This window comes from Cryptotermes secundus, unplaced genomic scaffold (assembly GCF_002891405.2).
Source record: "Cryptotermes secundus unplaced genomic scaffold, Csec_1.0 scaffold826, whole genome shotgun sequence".
NCBI classification, from domain to species: domain Eukaryota; kingdom Metazoa; phylum Arthropoda; class Insecta; order Blattodea; family Kalotermitidae; genus Cryptotermes; species Cryptotermes secundus.
Genome location: NW_019743162.1, coordinates 349,577 through 362,999, shown reverse-complemented (window position 1 = coordinate 362,999; position 13,423 = coordinate 349,577). Strand labels below are relative to the sequence as shown.

The 13,423-nt window shown below is 40.7% G+C and overlaps 1 protein-coding gene across 1 annotated transcript in view; it reads left to right on the top strand.

Moving 5' to 3' along the window:
- Positions 1-2,121: 2,121 nt before the first annotated feature.
- Positions 2,122-13,423, top strand: part of LOC111873959 (excitatory amino acid transporter 3) — a 214,801-nt gene continuing 203,499 nt past the window's right edge. Inside the window, exon 1 of the mRNA XM_023869073.2 lies at positions 2,122-2,364. Coding sequence (XP_023724841.1) covers positions 2,342-2,364 — 23 coding nt within the window. The 5' untranslated portion in view covers positions 2,122-2,341. The remainder of the gene's footprint in view (positions 2,365-13,423) is intronic.

Here is a 13,423-nt window from a genome sequence, read left to right as displayed (position 1 = left end):
GATGTGCAGGTGTTGGAAAGGGGTCTCTCGGCAGCGGAAAATGTATTCATAGTTAAGTATTATTTCCGCTCATACGGAAGTGGTCGCCAGACAACTCGCTTCTTGGTTTTGAGAGGCCAGATATTTTCTTCCAGAAACCGCTACACAGTACACGTATGACGATATGCTGTGCCGTCTCAGCACACGGTATATTAGGCCCTTATTTCATTGAGGATGAGGAGGGCAATGCTCTTACCGTCACCCAAGAACGCTACAGGGACATGGTGATCGGACCATTTCTTCAGGATCTGAGAAGGTTCTGTCGTGCAAGGGGCCTTCACATGAATAGACAGTGGTCTCAACAGGACGTCTTTTCATTTCAGTACTGTTGATTTTGGCGCATTCTGTATTTCGCAGAATACAGTCTACAGTATATACCACAGGATGTAGCTCGCCTTAATACGAAGCGTTTTCCACTGGGCTGAGTCCTTCCAAATAAAATTATCAGTTATTCAGCCACTCAAGAAAATCCCAGTATTTTATGCAGCTCAAAAGTTCATTACCCGCTACTCGTCCTTATCTTGAACCTGATGAATCCAGTCTGAACACCCCCATCCTATTTCTCAATGAACTGTTTTAATATTATCATCCCATCTACTTCTAGATGTTCCTAATGTTATTAAGAATAATGAGCTCAATGCTATGCATTTAGCGAAATTGTGTTTCCACGCATCAACCCGTTTATTTAAGTTGAAGAACAGGGCCAAAAAAATGGCTGCGCGTAGGGCCCCTTGAACCACAAATCCGCCATTCCCCCCAGCGCTACTAATTCTGAGTTGCCTTCTTCCATTTTTCATTAATCATGCTCAATTCTTTATGATCCATTTTAAAACTGTCCTCCCATCTCCGTCTTGGAATTGCAGTTGGTCATTTTCCACCAAAGACCTGTAACCACCATCTCCTCTTATCGCAGCCACGTCACAGATGTTTGCATTTTCTGTGATATAATTACCCTTCGAAGACAAGAGCAAATTACTAAATCCGTGACAGAATTCTTCTTGAGAACCTAATAATCGTCCAGACCCTTTCATATAACTCGAAGTTTCAGTACCGTGTTCACAAAAGTCTGTAATTCAAGGCTCTGTGCAACACTTTGTAGCATGTTGATTTTCTTTACTGCGAGAAGCTATTAGCACCTGTCCAACCCATAAGCTGGAGGACTACATCTTAGCGGCTCTTGGCACCTGCGCAGCTGCCGTCCGTATCTGGAGACCGTCTCCATCCGCGAAAACGGAGGCTGCATGGGGACACGGAGTCATTTGTCATGGAAATCAGAAAATTCTTTATTAACTTATGTAGATCTATTTGCCTCTACCCAGTTTGTCTTCGCTTGGTTAGAGGATCCTCCTAATTTGCTTTCTTCCCGATAACGTATCACAGATATACAAAATGGCGAACATAAACGTCTTATTTATTCTAGCTGCTAAAGTTTCTGACGAAAACGGAAATGGACCTTCAGTGTAATTTGTTTGGGGTTTCCAGCCTACCATTCAGAAAAGCACAGCTAAAAGTTCCACGAGTTTACACGCTGTTCCTACTTTCCATTTTAACATCAACTAACAATAGATCACTGTGGTCGCGGTGCAAGGGCCAAGAAGGCCCACCCCTTATACATTCAACCTCATTCTTGAGGTCGCGCCATAGCTCAAGCGGTTAGTCGCTGGCTTCCCACCGCTGCGGCCCGGATTCGAAGACGGGTCTGGTCAAGTGGGATTTGTGATGGACAAAGTGGCGCTGGGGCAGGTTTTCTCCGAGTACTTCGGTTTCCCCTGCCAATCTTCATTCCACCAATTGCTCCACAATCACCCTCACCTATCATCTGGGGCTGGTACAATAGGCGAGAAGTGGTCGCAGTACAAGGGACTTAGCAATAAATAAAACAACTCATTCTTAACCAGGTTAATGTCCCGATATACCTTGAGTGTGCATTTTAAACACCGAATGTTCGAATTCAGGACATGCGGCTTTGTGCTATATGGACTTCTCCAGTGGCATGGCTTGCTGACTCGCAAGTAATGATGTTCGCTAGCGACTTGCCATGCATCGGTACAGTTGGCACAAGCGACCTCTCCGTAGCGTGTGTGAGAGAGTGGTCCAGTGGCTGTTCTGCTCTCCACGCTGTCAGACGCGTCGGAAAAATCTTTATTGGTATTTTTAATTTTGTATCATTTTTCGCGCTGTTGCTAAAAGCAAGTCGATAGAGTGACAGGAAGTACTGACAGTTCATAAACTTGTGGTGTTTATGGAGAAGCATCATTTATTTACGGAGTTACCTGCCTGATTAATTTCGTTACCTACAGACATGCCTGAAAAATTATCAGAGACGTAAGTTAATTACACATGTTTACATTTTAAAAACTGGGATATTCACTATTTATTAGTTATAGCTATGAAATGAAACGTTATAGTACGTGTTTCTCATTGAGTGTCATATTAACATAAAGTTTAGACCTAGAATCTCTCAAGATGCCTTAGAAAATGCGTTAAAAATATGCTCTGTTATGAATGACAAATTTTCCAAGTGCAGAAACTTTTTAAAATGTTTCTTCATCTTATGATATATGGAAATTATCTTAATATGCAACCTTTCCTCTTCCAAGGACGATCAACTACAAGTAACGTTTGTTTGTTTTAGACTGACGTACACACTTGTATTGCTGCACGTATATTTAGCGTATAATAGCGTGTGTCTGACGAGTACGTTTTAGGAAAATACGTTTGTATGTGGGACCGCAGGAGCTCAAACTTACATGCAGGAAATATTTTGTCTGGTGCTAGAAGCTCTTCTGAATATATTTACTTATAAGAGTTTAGATGACAGTGACATTTCTGTAAGTCGTACAAGGAACACGCGTAACTTCAATCCTAATTTCCTTTCATTTCCAGGTCGTGAGACATTTCAGGCACAAGTTACTTTAGTGAATTTAGTAAATTAATAAACTTTATTCTATATAAAACAGAAGTTAACAGTTGTCTCGGTGCTTAAAGCATTACAACATGAATTTGATAATTTAGATGTATGTTTATAGTTTCAAGCTATATCGAGACGACTAGCAAGCTTCACGTTTCGGTTGTTCGACCCTCGAATGTAGAGCAGTCGGTAACCATAAAGACAGACCTCAGAGCTGATATAGAAGTTGCGGTGAAAAGCAAGAGCTCTGTCTCACCGGGAATGGAACTCCGGCCGTCCAAGTCATTCTCACTCTGAGGCTGAACTACTTCGGTTTATCCATAATTTAATATTCATTTTTAAATTATATAAACACCATTTTAAACATTCACACCAATCTAGCTACAACATCTATTTCATTTAAGACTCTGATGAACAGAACATCTCTGTATACACGGAAGGCTTGTAAAAATTGTTATACGAAATGGTTCTTACAAGTTATGTACGGTACGTCAGCAGTTTGAGGGGCAACAAGATAAATTTAGAAACTTAGAGCATATGTAATTTGTGACCAGGCCCTTCAGGATCCAGAACATGTCAAATTCCCACAAAGAAATTATGCGTGGTTTTCATTTCACGTAACACTGCGGTACTGTAATATAAACTACACAAAATATTAATGGCTAAGCCCCATAAATTGTAAAACATAACTTTGTGCTCGAAGAGTCGAAAAAAATAGGGCTAAAAAGTAGAAAGGCAGGTTATAAACAGTTCTGGAAATTAAGGTCCAGTAGTTTTAAATAGCGGAACAGTCGAGCAATTAAAAGAAACATAATTTCAGTGCCGGCAATAAGCCTGTGTGGGAAGTGCAATAATGAGATAAATACTGCACATAAAGAGACTCACAGCAGTGCTTAGGTGTCATGAGAAACACGTGCCACAAGTCGAAGTAGTGCTTAGAACAGTGTTTGTAAGGTGTTACGTTTACAATCATTTAGGCTGTTAGCCGCGATTTCTTATAAATACAAGATCGTCTGTTGTGTCATACGTAAACGTCGAAACTTGAGCCTTATTTCGTCGTCGTCGCTACGTCTGCCTCTCCCACGCGAAAGTTTTTCTACAGTTCCCTGACCAGACGTTTACACACGTTCCATGTATAGCTCAGACTTCTTTCTTGTTTTAACCGCCATAACAATATCGGATTACACAATTTTGTCATTCGCCACATAACTGTAGGAGCTCACTACATGCAAGAAGCGCTCTTCGTTCCAGAGCTGTCGGAACTGAATTGAGCGAGGTAAGCTCCTAGCCTTCTCATGACACGAATGAATGGTTTTGTAGGGATTTTTTTCGTAAACACGTCGAATATGAAGTTCTCATGACGGTGACTGTGAACAGTGCGACCTTCTTGAGTTGCAATGCTGCGTAGTTCAGTGACAGCTGTCTCAGAAGCAGGCCCAGAACACTCTTGTTTCCTCGTATACATGTTACGACTGAGTACACGCACAGTAGAAATATTCATTTGTTCACTGCTGAGGTTTAATAACTTTTGAAGCAAAAACTCCTTTAATTTCAACAAACATGTACCTTCGGCCTAAACAATTCCTGCCCTTATGGAACCTTAAAGCACAAAACTGAAAAAGAAAGATCCCGCAATTAGACAACATTATAAGCCAGTTAAATCCAATACACATTAGTACAATCTATTTCTCGAAGATACATCTCATCACTGTCCTACTATCTGCATCTTGTTCATGCAAGAGTCAGTGCCCATTTTTTATAGGTTTCTGCATACACCCCTCCGGTCCCAATCCATTTTGTACTGTATAATTGCCATAAGAAAATTATTTCTTGTGAATATCAAATTAGATACTTACTGCATATCCTGGAGTTTACAGGAAGAATATGGATTGAGCGTCTTTGACAACGGAATATTCAGCAGAAAATATGGGAAACCGAGGAGGGAGGGAAGAATTAAATAAGTTTTTCATAATTTATGGGCTCTAGTGTCCACACAATATTTATTTGGGCGATTAAATCAAGAAGAATGAAGTAAGCAGGGCCTGGAGTGCGCATGCGTTAGATGAGAAATTGCTGTGAGAAAACTTTAGAGAAGAACAAGTAGTGAGATCTAGGCGTAGATGGAAAGATAAGGCAGACGATGTTGATTCGTCAGTTTCTTGTGAACATAGTAACGAACGCTCGGGTTCCACTAAATTGGGAAGTTTTTCGCTAGCTAGGATATTCGGTTTGTTGGTGTTTTGAAATATCGAAATTGTCAACAGCAACAAAAAATATATCCTCAACCATAGAGGAGTTAATTAGCAAGATAGTTACATTAAGACAATGCTATTGATGTCGAAGTTCCTCTAGACATAATTCCTCAGGATCCCCACGCTGTCTTTCTTGGAAATTTATCTTAGTACGTGTTTGTATGAATATGAGCTAAGGGAATTGTCTGAACGAAAATACTGCAAGAATGAAGTTGATGTTATTAGACATGACTTCATGCTATGTGCTTACTTTTTCAAGAAATTTGTGTCTACTCCAATGAAAGATGTTAAAAATATATCTTTTCTCTCAATAATATCCAAGAATTAGAAACGTTCATATACCCAGTCAACTGCACTCCACTCAGCCTCGTGAGGATAATTGAGGAGCTATTTCAAGGAAATAGCGGCTCCGGTCTAGAAAACCGAGATTAACGGGGGATTCGTTGCGCTGACCACGCGACACCATCTATCCGCTGAAGTTGGCACTAACTTCGGCGAGAAGCGGCGGTCGCTCCATCGGTATAGTTCGCTTGCGGACTCAAGCCACGGAGTTAATTTTAATGTCCGCAAGAGCAAACTCGCGAGTTTCGCTATCGAACTGGTTTCGAAATATTGTCATTTGTTTCTGGTGATATTTTATGGAATTGACACAAGACATTAAATCTTAGGATTACAAGTAAGTCAAACATTTCTGAATGGCTCTGGCGATAAAGTATTACACTTGACACCACCAGTTTTTTAGTCTTTAGCCATCATCGGGTATTCTAACAAAAACAACAAAAACGAAAATGTTTCGGAAGGTGTATTTGCCGCTATCTTCAGACTAGTATTACATACTCGGTTTGGCCTCACAGAAATAACTGATCCTTACTACTGTACTATTTCCTTCTGTTAGATTAAGGACAATCGTTAGGCCGATATTTCCGGAACTGTGCTGCTGTGAATCTTGCATTTCTATGGCGAGACTTCCTTGAGATTCCGTAGAAGATTTCGTAAACTGGTGGATTCGCTTTAGTTCCTTTAAGCAAGACGTCCATTCAAATAATATTTAGAGATTCAGATCCAACAGAAAACATATTGGGTTTTCATTACGAAGTTTAGCTAGCTAATGTTGCTTCAGAAAAATAACTATACAGATTGTTCCGCAAAGAATGTCGATGGCTTAACTATCTGTTCTCGGGATCACTTTTGTGGAAAATTTCGAATTACGTACATGGGGATATTCTGGTACGGGTTGTGAAGAAATTGAGAATAAGTATTCAATTGCATTTGTAATTGTTACTTTGCTTATATTTAATTTCAGGTTACATTATTATTGTTATTATTTAGACTTTACTATCGATTTCATTTTCAATTAATCACGTCATTCAAGTGACTCGAAACAACGACAGAGATTGTCAGAGAACAGCTGAGCCCTTCGCGTAACTGAAGTAACAGACCTCTTCACATTGCCATGCCCATTTTTATATGAGTACAGGATCCAGACTCAGCCCAACTGTTTGATTTTACGGCATGCACCAAGGATTTCATGTGATCCTAGAGAAAGTAGTCCAAAGGTGAAAGATCTGATGACCTCGCTGGCCAAGCAACTGGACCACCTCGGCTAATCGAATGGTCTGTAAAATGTTGACTCTGCAATCAAGCCACCTGCCTACCAAAATGAGGAGGTGCACCATCTTGTCGCAGCCATTTCTGTTGCCTAGTTAGCACGACATACTCCTCCAGTAACAATGGCATCTTTACCATCACTTACTACTGCCACTGGCACTGCCACTACTACTGCTACTACTACTACTACTACTACTACTACTACTACTACTACTACTACCACCACTACTACTACAGTATGCGTCAAAAGTTTCAGTACTGAAACTCGCGTATCTCGAACGCGCATTCGCGTTTGTCGACGGGGCATAGCTCCAGCCGCACGTGTTCCCAGTAGTGAAAAGGAAGTTGTGTTGTGCAGTTGTTGGAAATGGGTCTCTCAACGGAGGGAAAATTATTCATAGTTGAGTATTATTTCCGCCCATACGGAAGTGGTCGCCAGACAACTCGCTTCCTTGGTTTTGAGCGGCCACATGTTATCGTCCAGAAACCGCTACACAGTACACGTGTGACGACATGCTGTGCCGTCTCAGCACACGGTATATTAGGTCTCTATTTCATTGAGGATGAGGAAGGCAATGCTCTTACCGTCACCCAAGAACGCTACAGGGACATGGTGATCGGACCATTTCTTCGGGATTTGAGAAGGTCGTGCAAGGGGCCTTCACATGAATAGACAGTGGTATCAACAGGACGTCTTTTCATTTTAGTACTGATTTTTGGCACATTCTGTAATACTACTAATTATTATTATTTATTATTTATGTACCCAGTCAATAGCCACAAGGCCAATTACAGACACAGCACAGCCTAGACGCAAATAATAACATTATGGACAAAGGCAACATAATTTAAAGACAAATTACAGGCCAGCACTGGAGGAAAACACATTAACGCAGAGAAGTAAACGAACAAACAAACAAAATAATAATAATAATAATAGTTTCATTAACACAAATCCAAGTTGTTACTGAGAATTGAAAAATGTAAAGTATAAATATTTAGAATGAACAATAATAATAATACTTAAATTCCTGTTTATATACGTGCGAACTTAACAATAAACTAAATGGGAATAATGTACAAATTACAAATTCAATAGAATTGTCATTCTCTTCTTCATAACTCTTCATTGTGTAGCTACTCGTATATATAATCAAGAATACTTATGTCTGGCGATGTTGGTTGGTTTCCAATGGCTGCATTTGGGATCGTTTAACCCATTATGCTTCTTGCTTCCCGATAGAGAGCACTCAGGTTCTTGCTTTGTTGCACCTCCTTGTTAAGATTAGGCAACGAAGAAGGTGTTGCTCAGTGTACATTCCTCTGTGTTATATATTCCTATCTTACAAAGATGTGCTGCAAGGCAGTCATGTCCTGTATTCAATCGAAAATTTGCAACAGCTTTCTTTCTGGGTTTCTTGCTGTTAATTTCTAAAATTTTTTCCCAATTTTTGACCATTTCTTGCTGTGTGGTTCTATGTTGATGTTATGGAGTATTTCTCTACTTGTTTTAGTTTTGATTTTGTTAGCTAGTGTGTGGGCACTTAAGATTTAATTTAATTTAATTTTTTTTTGTTTAGCGATGTAGGAAATAAGATTTTTGACCTTCCACGTCAGTGATTGATTTTGGCAGTGATTAATGTATGTCTTTAAGTACACGACAATTATTGGGTGCTAAGTAGCATATCAGTATTGGTGGTACCTATGCCTGAAGGAACATGACTCAGGCGTAGACGAGGGAGAAGTAATAAAGTGAATTGTAAAGAAATACTTCTTTTGGCTTATTTTGGACTTCACCCATCGTCCGGTATATAAAAAGACAAAAAACCACAACGTTTCGGAGACTGGATCTGTCTCCGTCTTCAGGTGTATAGGGAAGGTTTAACCTACTCAGTTGGGCCCCTTAGAAAGAGCTAGTCTCAATCACTGGACAAACCTTGATCTCTAGAAACAACCTATGAACAACCGACAACCGGTTCTGTCAGTGGGAGGAAAGAATAAAATCGCAGTAAAAACACGATAGAAAATTTGTGCCAAACATGCACTTGTCAACAATGTAAAGAAACAGAAGTATGGGTTATATTCCATGAATTCAGTTAAAAACGAAAGTAAAAACTGGATAAAGCATGCCTTATCTGCATGGTTAAAGAATCGTGCCACCATGGCGACTTCCGGGAATCAGACTAATCTCCGGAAAAAAACTTGCAGTAGTAGTGGAACCACTAATATTCATGAAATTACATTTTTTGGTTTATTAACCTCTTCATTGATGAGGGGGATCCATATAGGAGAAATATCCAAACTGGGTTGGCTGATCGGATTGGATGAACATGCCATATGAGCTGATTCTTTGTATTTCCTGTATCTACTGTTGCTTTCAATCTCCAAGATCCTAGCTTCATCCCAGCTGACCCTGTGACCTTCTTCATATGCATGCTGAGCCAACCTGGATTTCTCTAGAAGACCCTGCTTAAGATTGTGCTTGTGTTCACGGATTCGAACAGCCAGTGGTCTTCCTGTTTCACCAATGTAGCTTCTGCCACATTGACAGGGAATGCTGTAGACGCACTGTGCCGTGTGTTGAGGATCCCTTTTTGGTTTCGTTCTCACGAGCGAAGATCGTAAAGTGTGTTTAGTTTTGAAGACGGTTCTAATATTGTACTGGTTCCCTATGCGCTTGAACTTCTCAGAGATTCCCTTGACATACGGGATGTACACCGTGCCAAGAGGCTTTTCCTCTTTTTTCTTTTGACGACTACCGCCCTTGGACCTGATAACCGAGTCAATAAAGCCCTGAGAGTAACCACTCAGTTGAAGGTCGCGTTTCAAACTTTTAACCTCCAACACCCGGTCTTGCCGGTCTTGGCATATAGTGGTAGCTCTATCATGAAGGCTATGAACAATTCCTCTTTTGACATGCGGAGGGTGATTGGAATTGAAATTAAGATATCTGCCAGTGTGGGTGGGTTTTCTGTGAACTTTCGTGGTCAGAGCCGTCCCTTTCTTCATGACCAAAACATCCAAGAAGGGGATCGTTCCCTCCGATTCTATTTCCATGGTGAACTGGATAGCCGGTCTCAGACTGTTGAGGTGTGTAAGGAAGTTCTGTATCCCCTCTGCACCATGCGGCCAGATCACAAATGTGTCGTCCACATATCGGAGCCACAACGACGGTTTGTCCTGCGCTGAGTCGATAGCCAGTTGTTCAAAATGTTCCATGTAGATGTTGCTAACAACGGGAGAAAGGGAGCTACCCATTGCCATGCCATCCTTCTGCTGGTAGAATCCGTCGTCCCCTTGAAAGTAGGTGGTCCTCAGGCAGACATCCAGCAGTTCCATGATGGCTTCCACCTTCAGGACAGATCGTTCTGCCAACGTGTTATCATTACTCAGCCTGCTTCTGATGACCTGAAGGGCTTCGTCGACTGGTACGTTGGTGAAAAGACTAACCACATCAAAACTGGCGAGCATATCATGTCTACGGAGATTAACAGACTTTAACAGTTCTATGAAATGTCCGGAATTCTTCACGAAGGAACCAGATCTGCCGGCCAAAGGGCTCAGTATTTTTTGTAGGAAGGCAGCCAAGGCGTAGCACGGGGAGCCAATTGAACTCACTATGGGTCTCAGTGGAATGCCTGGTTTGTGGATCTTGGGGAGACCATATAGGTGTGGGGGCTTGCTGTGGTATGGGGTAAGCTTTCGCTTTACCTCGGCCGGAAGGACAGTTTTGTATTGGGCGAGGATTTGCTGAACTCTTCTCTCAACACTGGCTGTCGGATCTTTTGCCAGGGGCTCATAAACTCCAGATTTCAGCAGGGTGTTAATTTTGTCCCTGTATTTTATTTCGTCTAGCACTACAGTGCAGTTGCCTTTGTCTGCTGGCAGGATTCTGATATCTTTGTTGAGCCTCAGGGACTTCACAGCTTTCAACTCCTCCTTGCTTATGTTTGAGGTGGGTGACTTGGACTTCTGCAACATAGACCTGACCTTCCATCTGAATTCCATTCCTGAAATGTGTGGGAGTTTTGTAATCACCGATTCAACAGCACATGCCATGTCTAAGTTGAAATGTGGATTTACTATAGAAAAATCCAAAGTATAGAAAAGTCCAAAATAAGCCAAAAGAAGTACAGTATACACCATCGTCAGAATCCTTTCAAGTCTATCTGTAAAGAAATAGTTTGAGAATTGTGGGCGTAATTTGGTTCGGAACACGGTCAAGTCGCGGGACAAACTATGAGACTCCTTAAAACGTAAGGAATTTCTCGACTTGTTGAGCAACTATCAACTACTCAACAAGGACTATTCTCCATGGAGTTAGTGAGGTAAAAACTGCACGTATACAGAAGCGCATGCGAGATTTATAGTGTTGTAACAGATCTGATCAACGAGTTCAGACAAGAGCTCTGTAAATACAGTCCAACACGCAGAAATGTGTTTACCGAGCCGTTGCTTAGAAATGGGTTGCATGACCTCGTTGTCCCACCGCTGCCCGGCACGGACGAAGTAGAAAACACAGCGTCGTCCATTGTTGCCTAACCTAGCAACCGACTGCTTACCAAGAATCTCTCTTCGCTTACCAACACGGTGTATAGCAATGGATGTACACGTAACAGTGTGCTTGGCATTACTGAAATAATTTGATGCGTACAGTATGAAAGATACTGCTTATCGTCATGAACATGGATTGTTCCTGTACACAGCAGCAAAAGAGTGTACTGAAACCTACGGAGTCTGCTAAGTACCATTACTTTAACATTACTGTTTCCTGTCTTTAGTCTACGTATGTAAATATTGTCTTGGCATATTGTAAATAACATTGTAACATAAGTTACTATTATTAAAATTATGATAGAATTATTGTGAGACGATGAGTCACCAGATTCAGTAAGTACCAATACAGCAAGAAGATTCTCCAAAACAGAAATTATATTTCCCACGAGAAGAGCAGAAATTTTGTTATCAATAATCCAGTTTTCCTTTGTGATACTCTCATGCACTATTCACAAGTATTCCTCCTCGTGCCTTTCGTTCTGTTTCAAGTTTTGCCAGCTTTAGCACATGTACCAACCTACATAACATGAAATAGAAATTGTACAATAATAATGAAGTAATAAAAAGCTTACATGTTTCAGTCCTATAAGGCCTTCATCAGAGGCCTGAGTGTTAAAGTGGTCAGTGCTTAGTATATATTAATTTCTAGCACTAAATTTTACACTTAAATACCTTTATATTATGTGCAACTTCTTTATTAACCGTCACAACACAACAAATATCAAGATCAGTGCCTAGCTACGGCTCTGCTACATGTTTCGGCTATCAGTAGCCATTATCAGGTAAATACACGGTTAACATACATACACCACTGAACTGCAGTACTATTAAACTGGATACAATACTATTAATCACATAAAACACTTTACGTAAAAATATAATAAATCAGATTATATAAAACAGAATTTATAGTATAAAACAAGAATACAATTTTAAATTGATGTTTTATATCATCGAATCAGTCGTTGGTTTTGTAATTTCGTTGTGTTCCCACGGACAAATTGGAATTTTCTATATTTTTCTTTTTGTATATAAGATTGTATAGGAGGCTCATGATGTAGATATAGTGAATAGTTAATTGTTTAGTCGGTGCCTCATCTTACAAAGCATTGTCCTTACTCTAGGGAATGTATTGTGTGCTCTATAATATAGAGTGCAGAGAGCCCTGGCTTATGTATGAATTGCCGAAGGCGTGTACAACTTTGTAGATATTTTCGCTTGCTATATTATGAGTAGATTTCGTGCAGAACATGATATATTATATTGTCAAGTGTAGGGTTGAACGTGTGACGAAAATGATGGGTTCTAGTTCGGGTATTTGGATTTATTAGCACTTCGGTTACACGATCTTTCTTAGTTACAATTACAGTAATACGATACAGCGCTATCGCTGATGTACACACTTTCAGTTCACAGCTGCACACACAGTAGGGTTCTCAGTCTTCATTAGTCGTCTCCTGGCAACGGATCTCAACACAGAAATTAGCACTTCAATCACTCTGTAATCCTCTGTCCCAATATGTACTCAACTATCTTAACGATTTACTAAGGTACGCCCCATTCTCGTCCTTGTACTCTCAGCTGCTAATCTAAGTCAAAGTCAAAGTCAAAGTCACATTGCGACTGACGGTCGGTCAGTCTCTCTGTCTTGGCGTCAAGCCCCAGCTGGGGCTTATGACCAGATGTTTCTTCTTATATGAAAGTTACTGTCCAGTCCATTTGGGGCGCCCTCTCTGACGAGAGGTCGTGTCTGTCAGTCATAGTCTGTGTTAGTAAGGCCATTGTCAGTGTTTACATATATTTACAAATTTAATCTTAATTCCTAATCCTGTGTCTCCGCCAGTCCAGGCTCAGTACAGCAGATTAAGCCCTATTTCTAATAGTATTCGCTACAACTGCAGTCGGTCACTTGAACGGAAATATGCCTCACCACCGCCAAGTTTAAACCTCTTATACACGTACTTTCTGTGTCGGGCTTCGCCTTGTCCGATGTTGCGAACATTCTCATTATCATGATTTTGTATGACTTCTGCTTGTTGCCTGCATAATTTTGTTA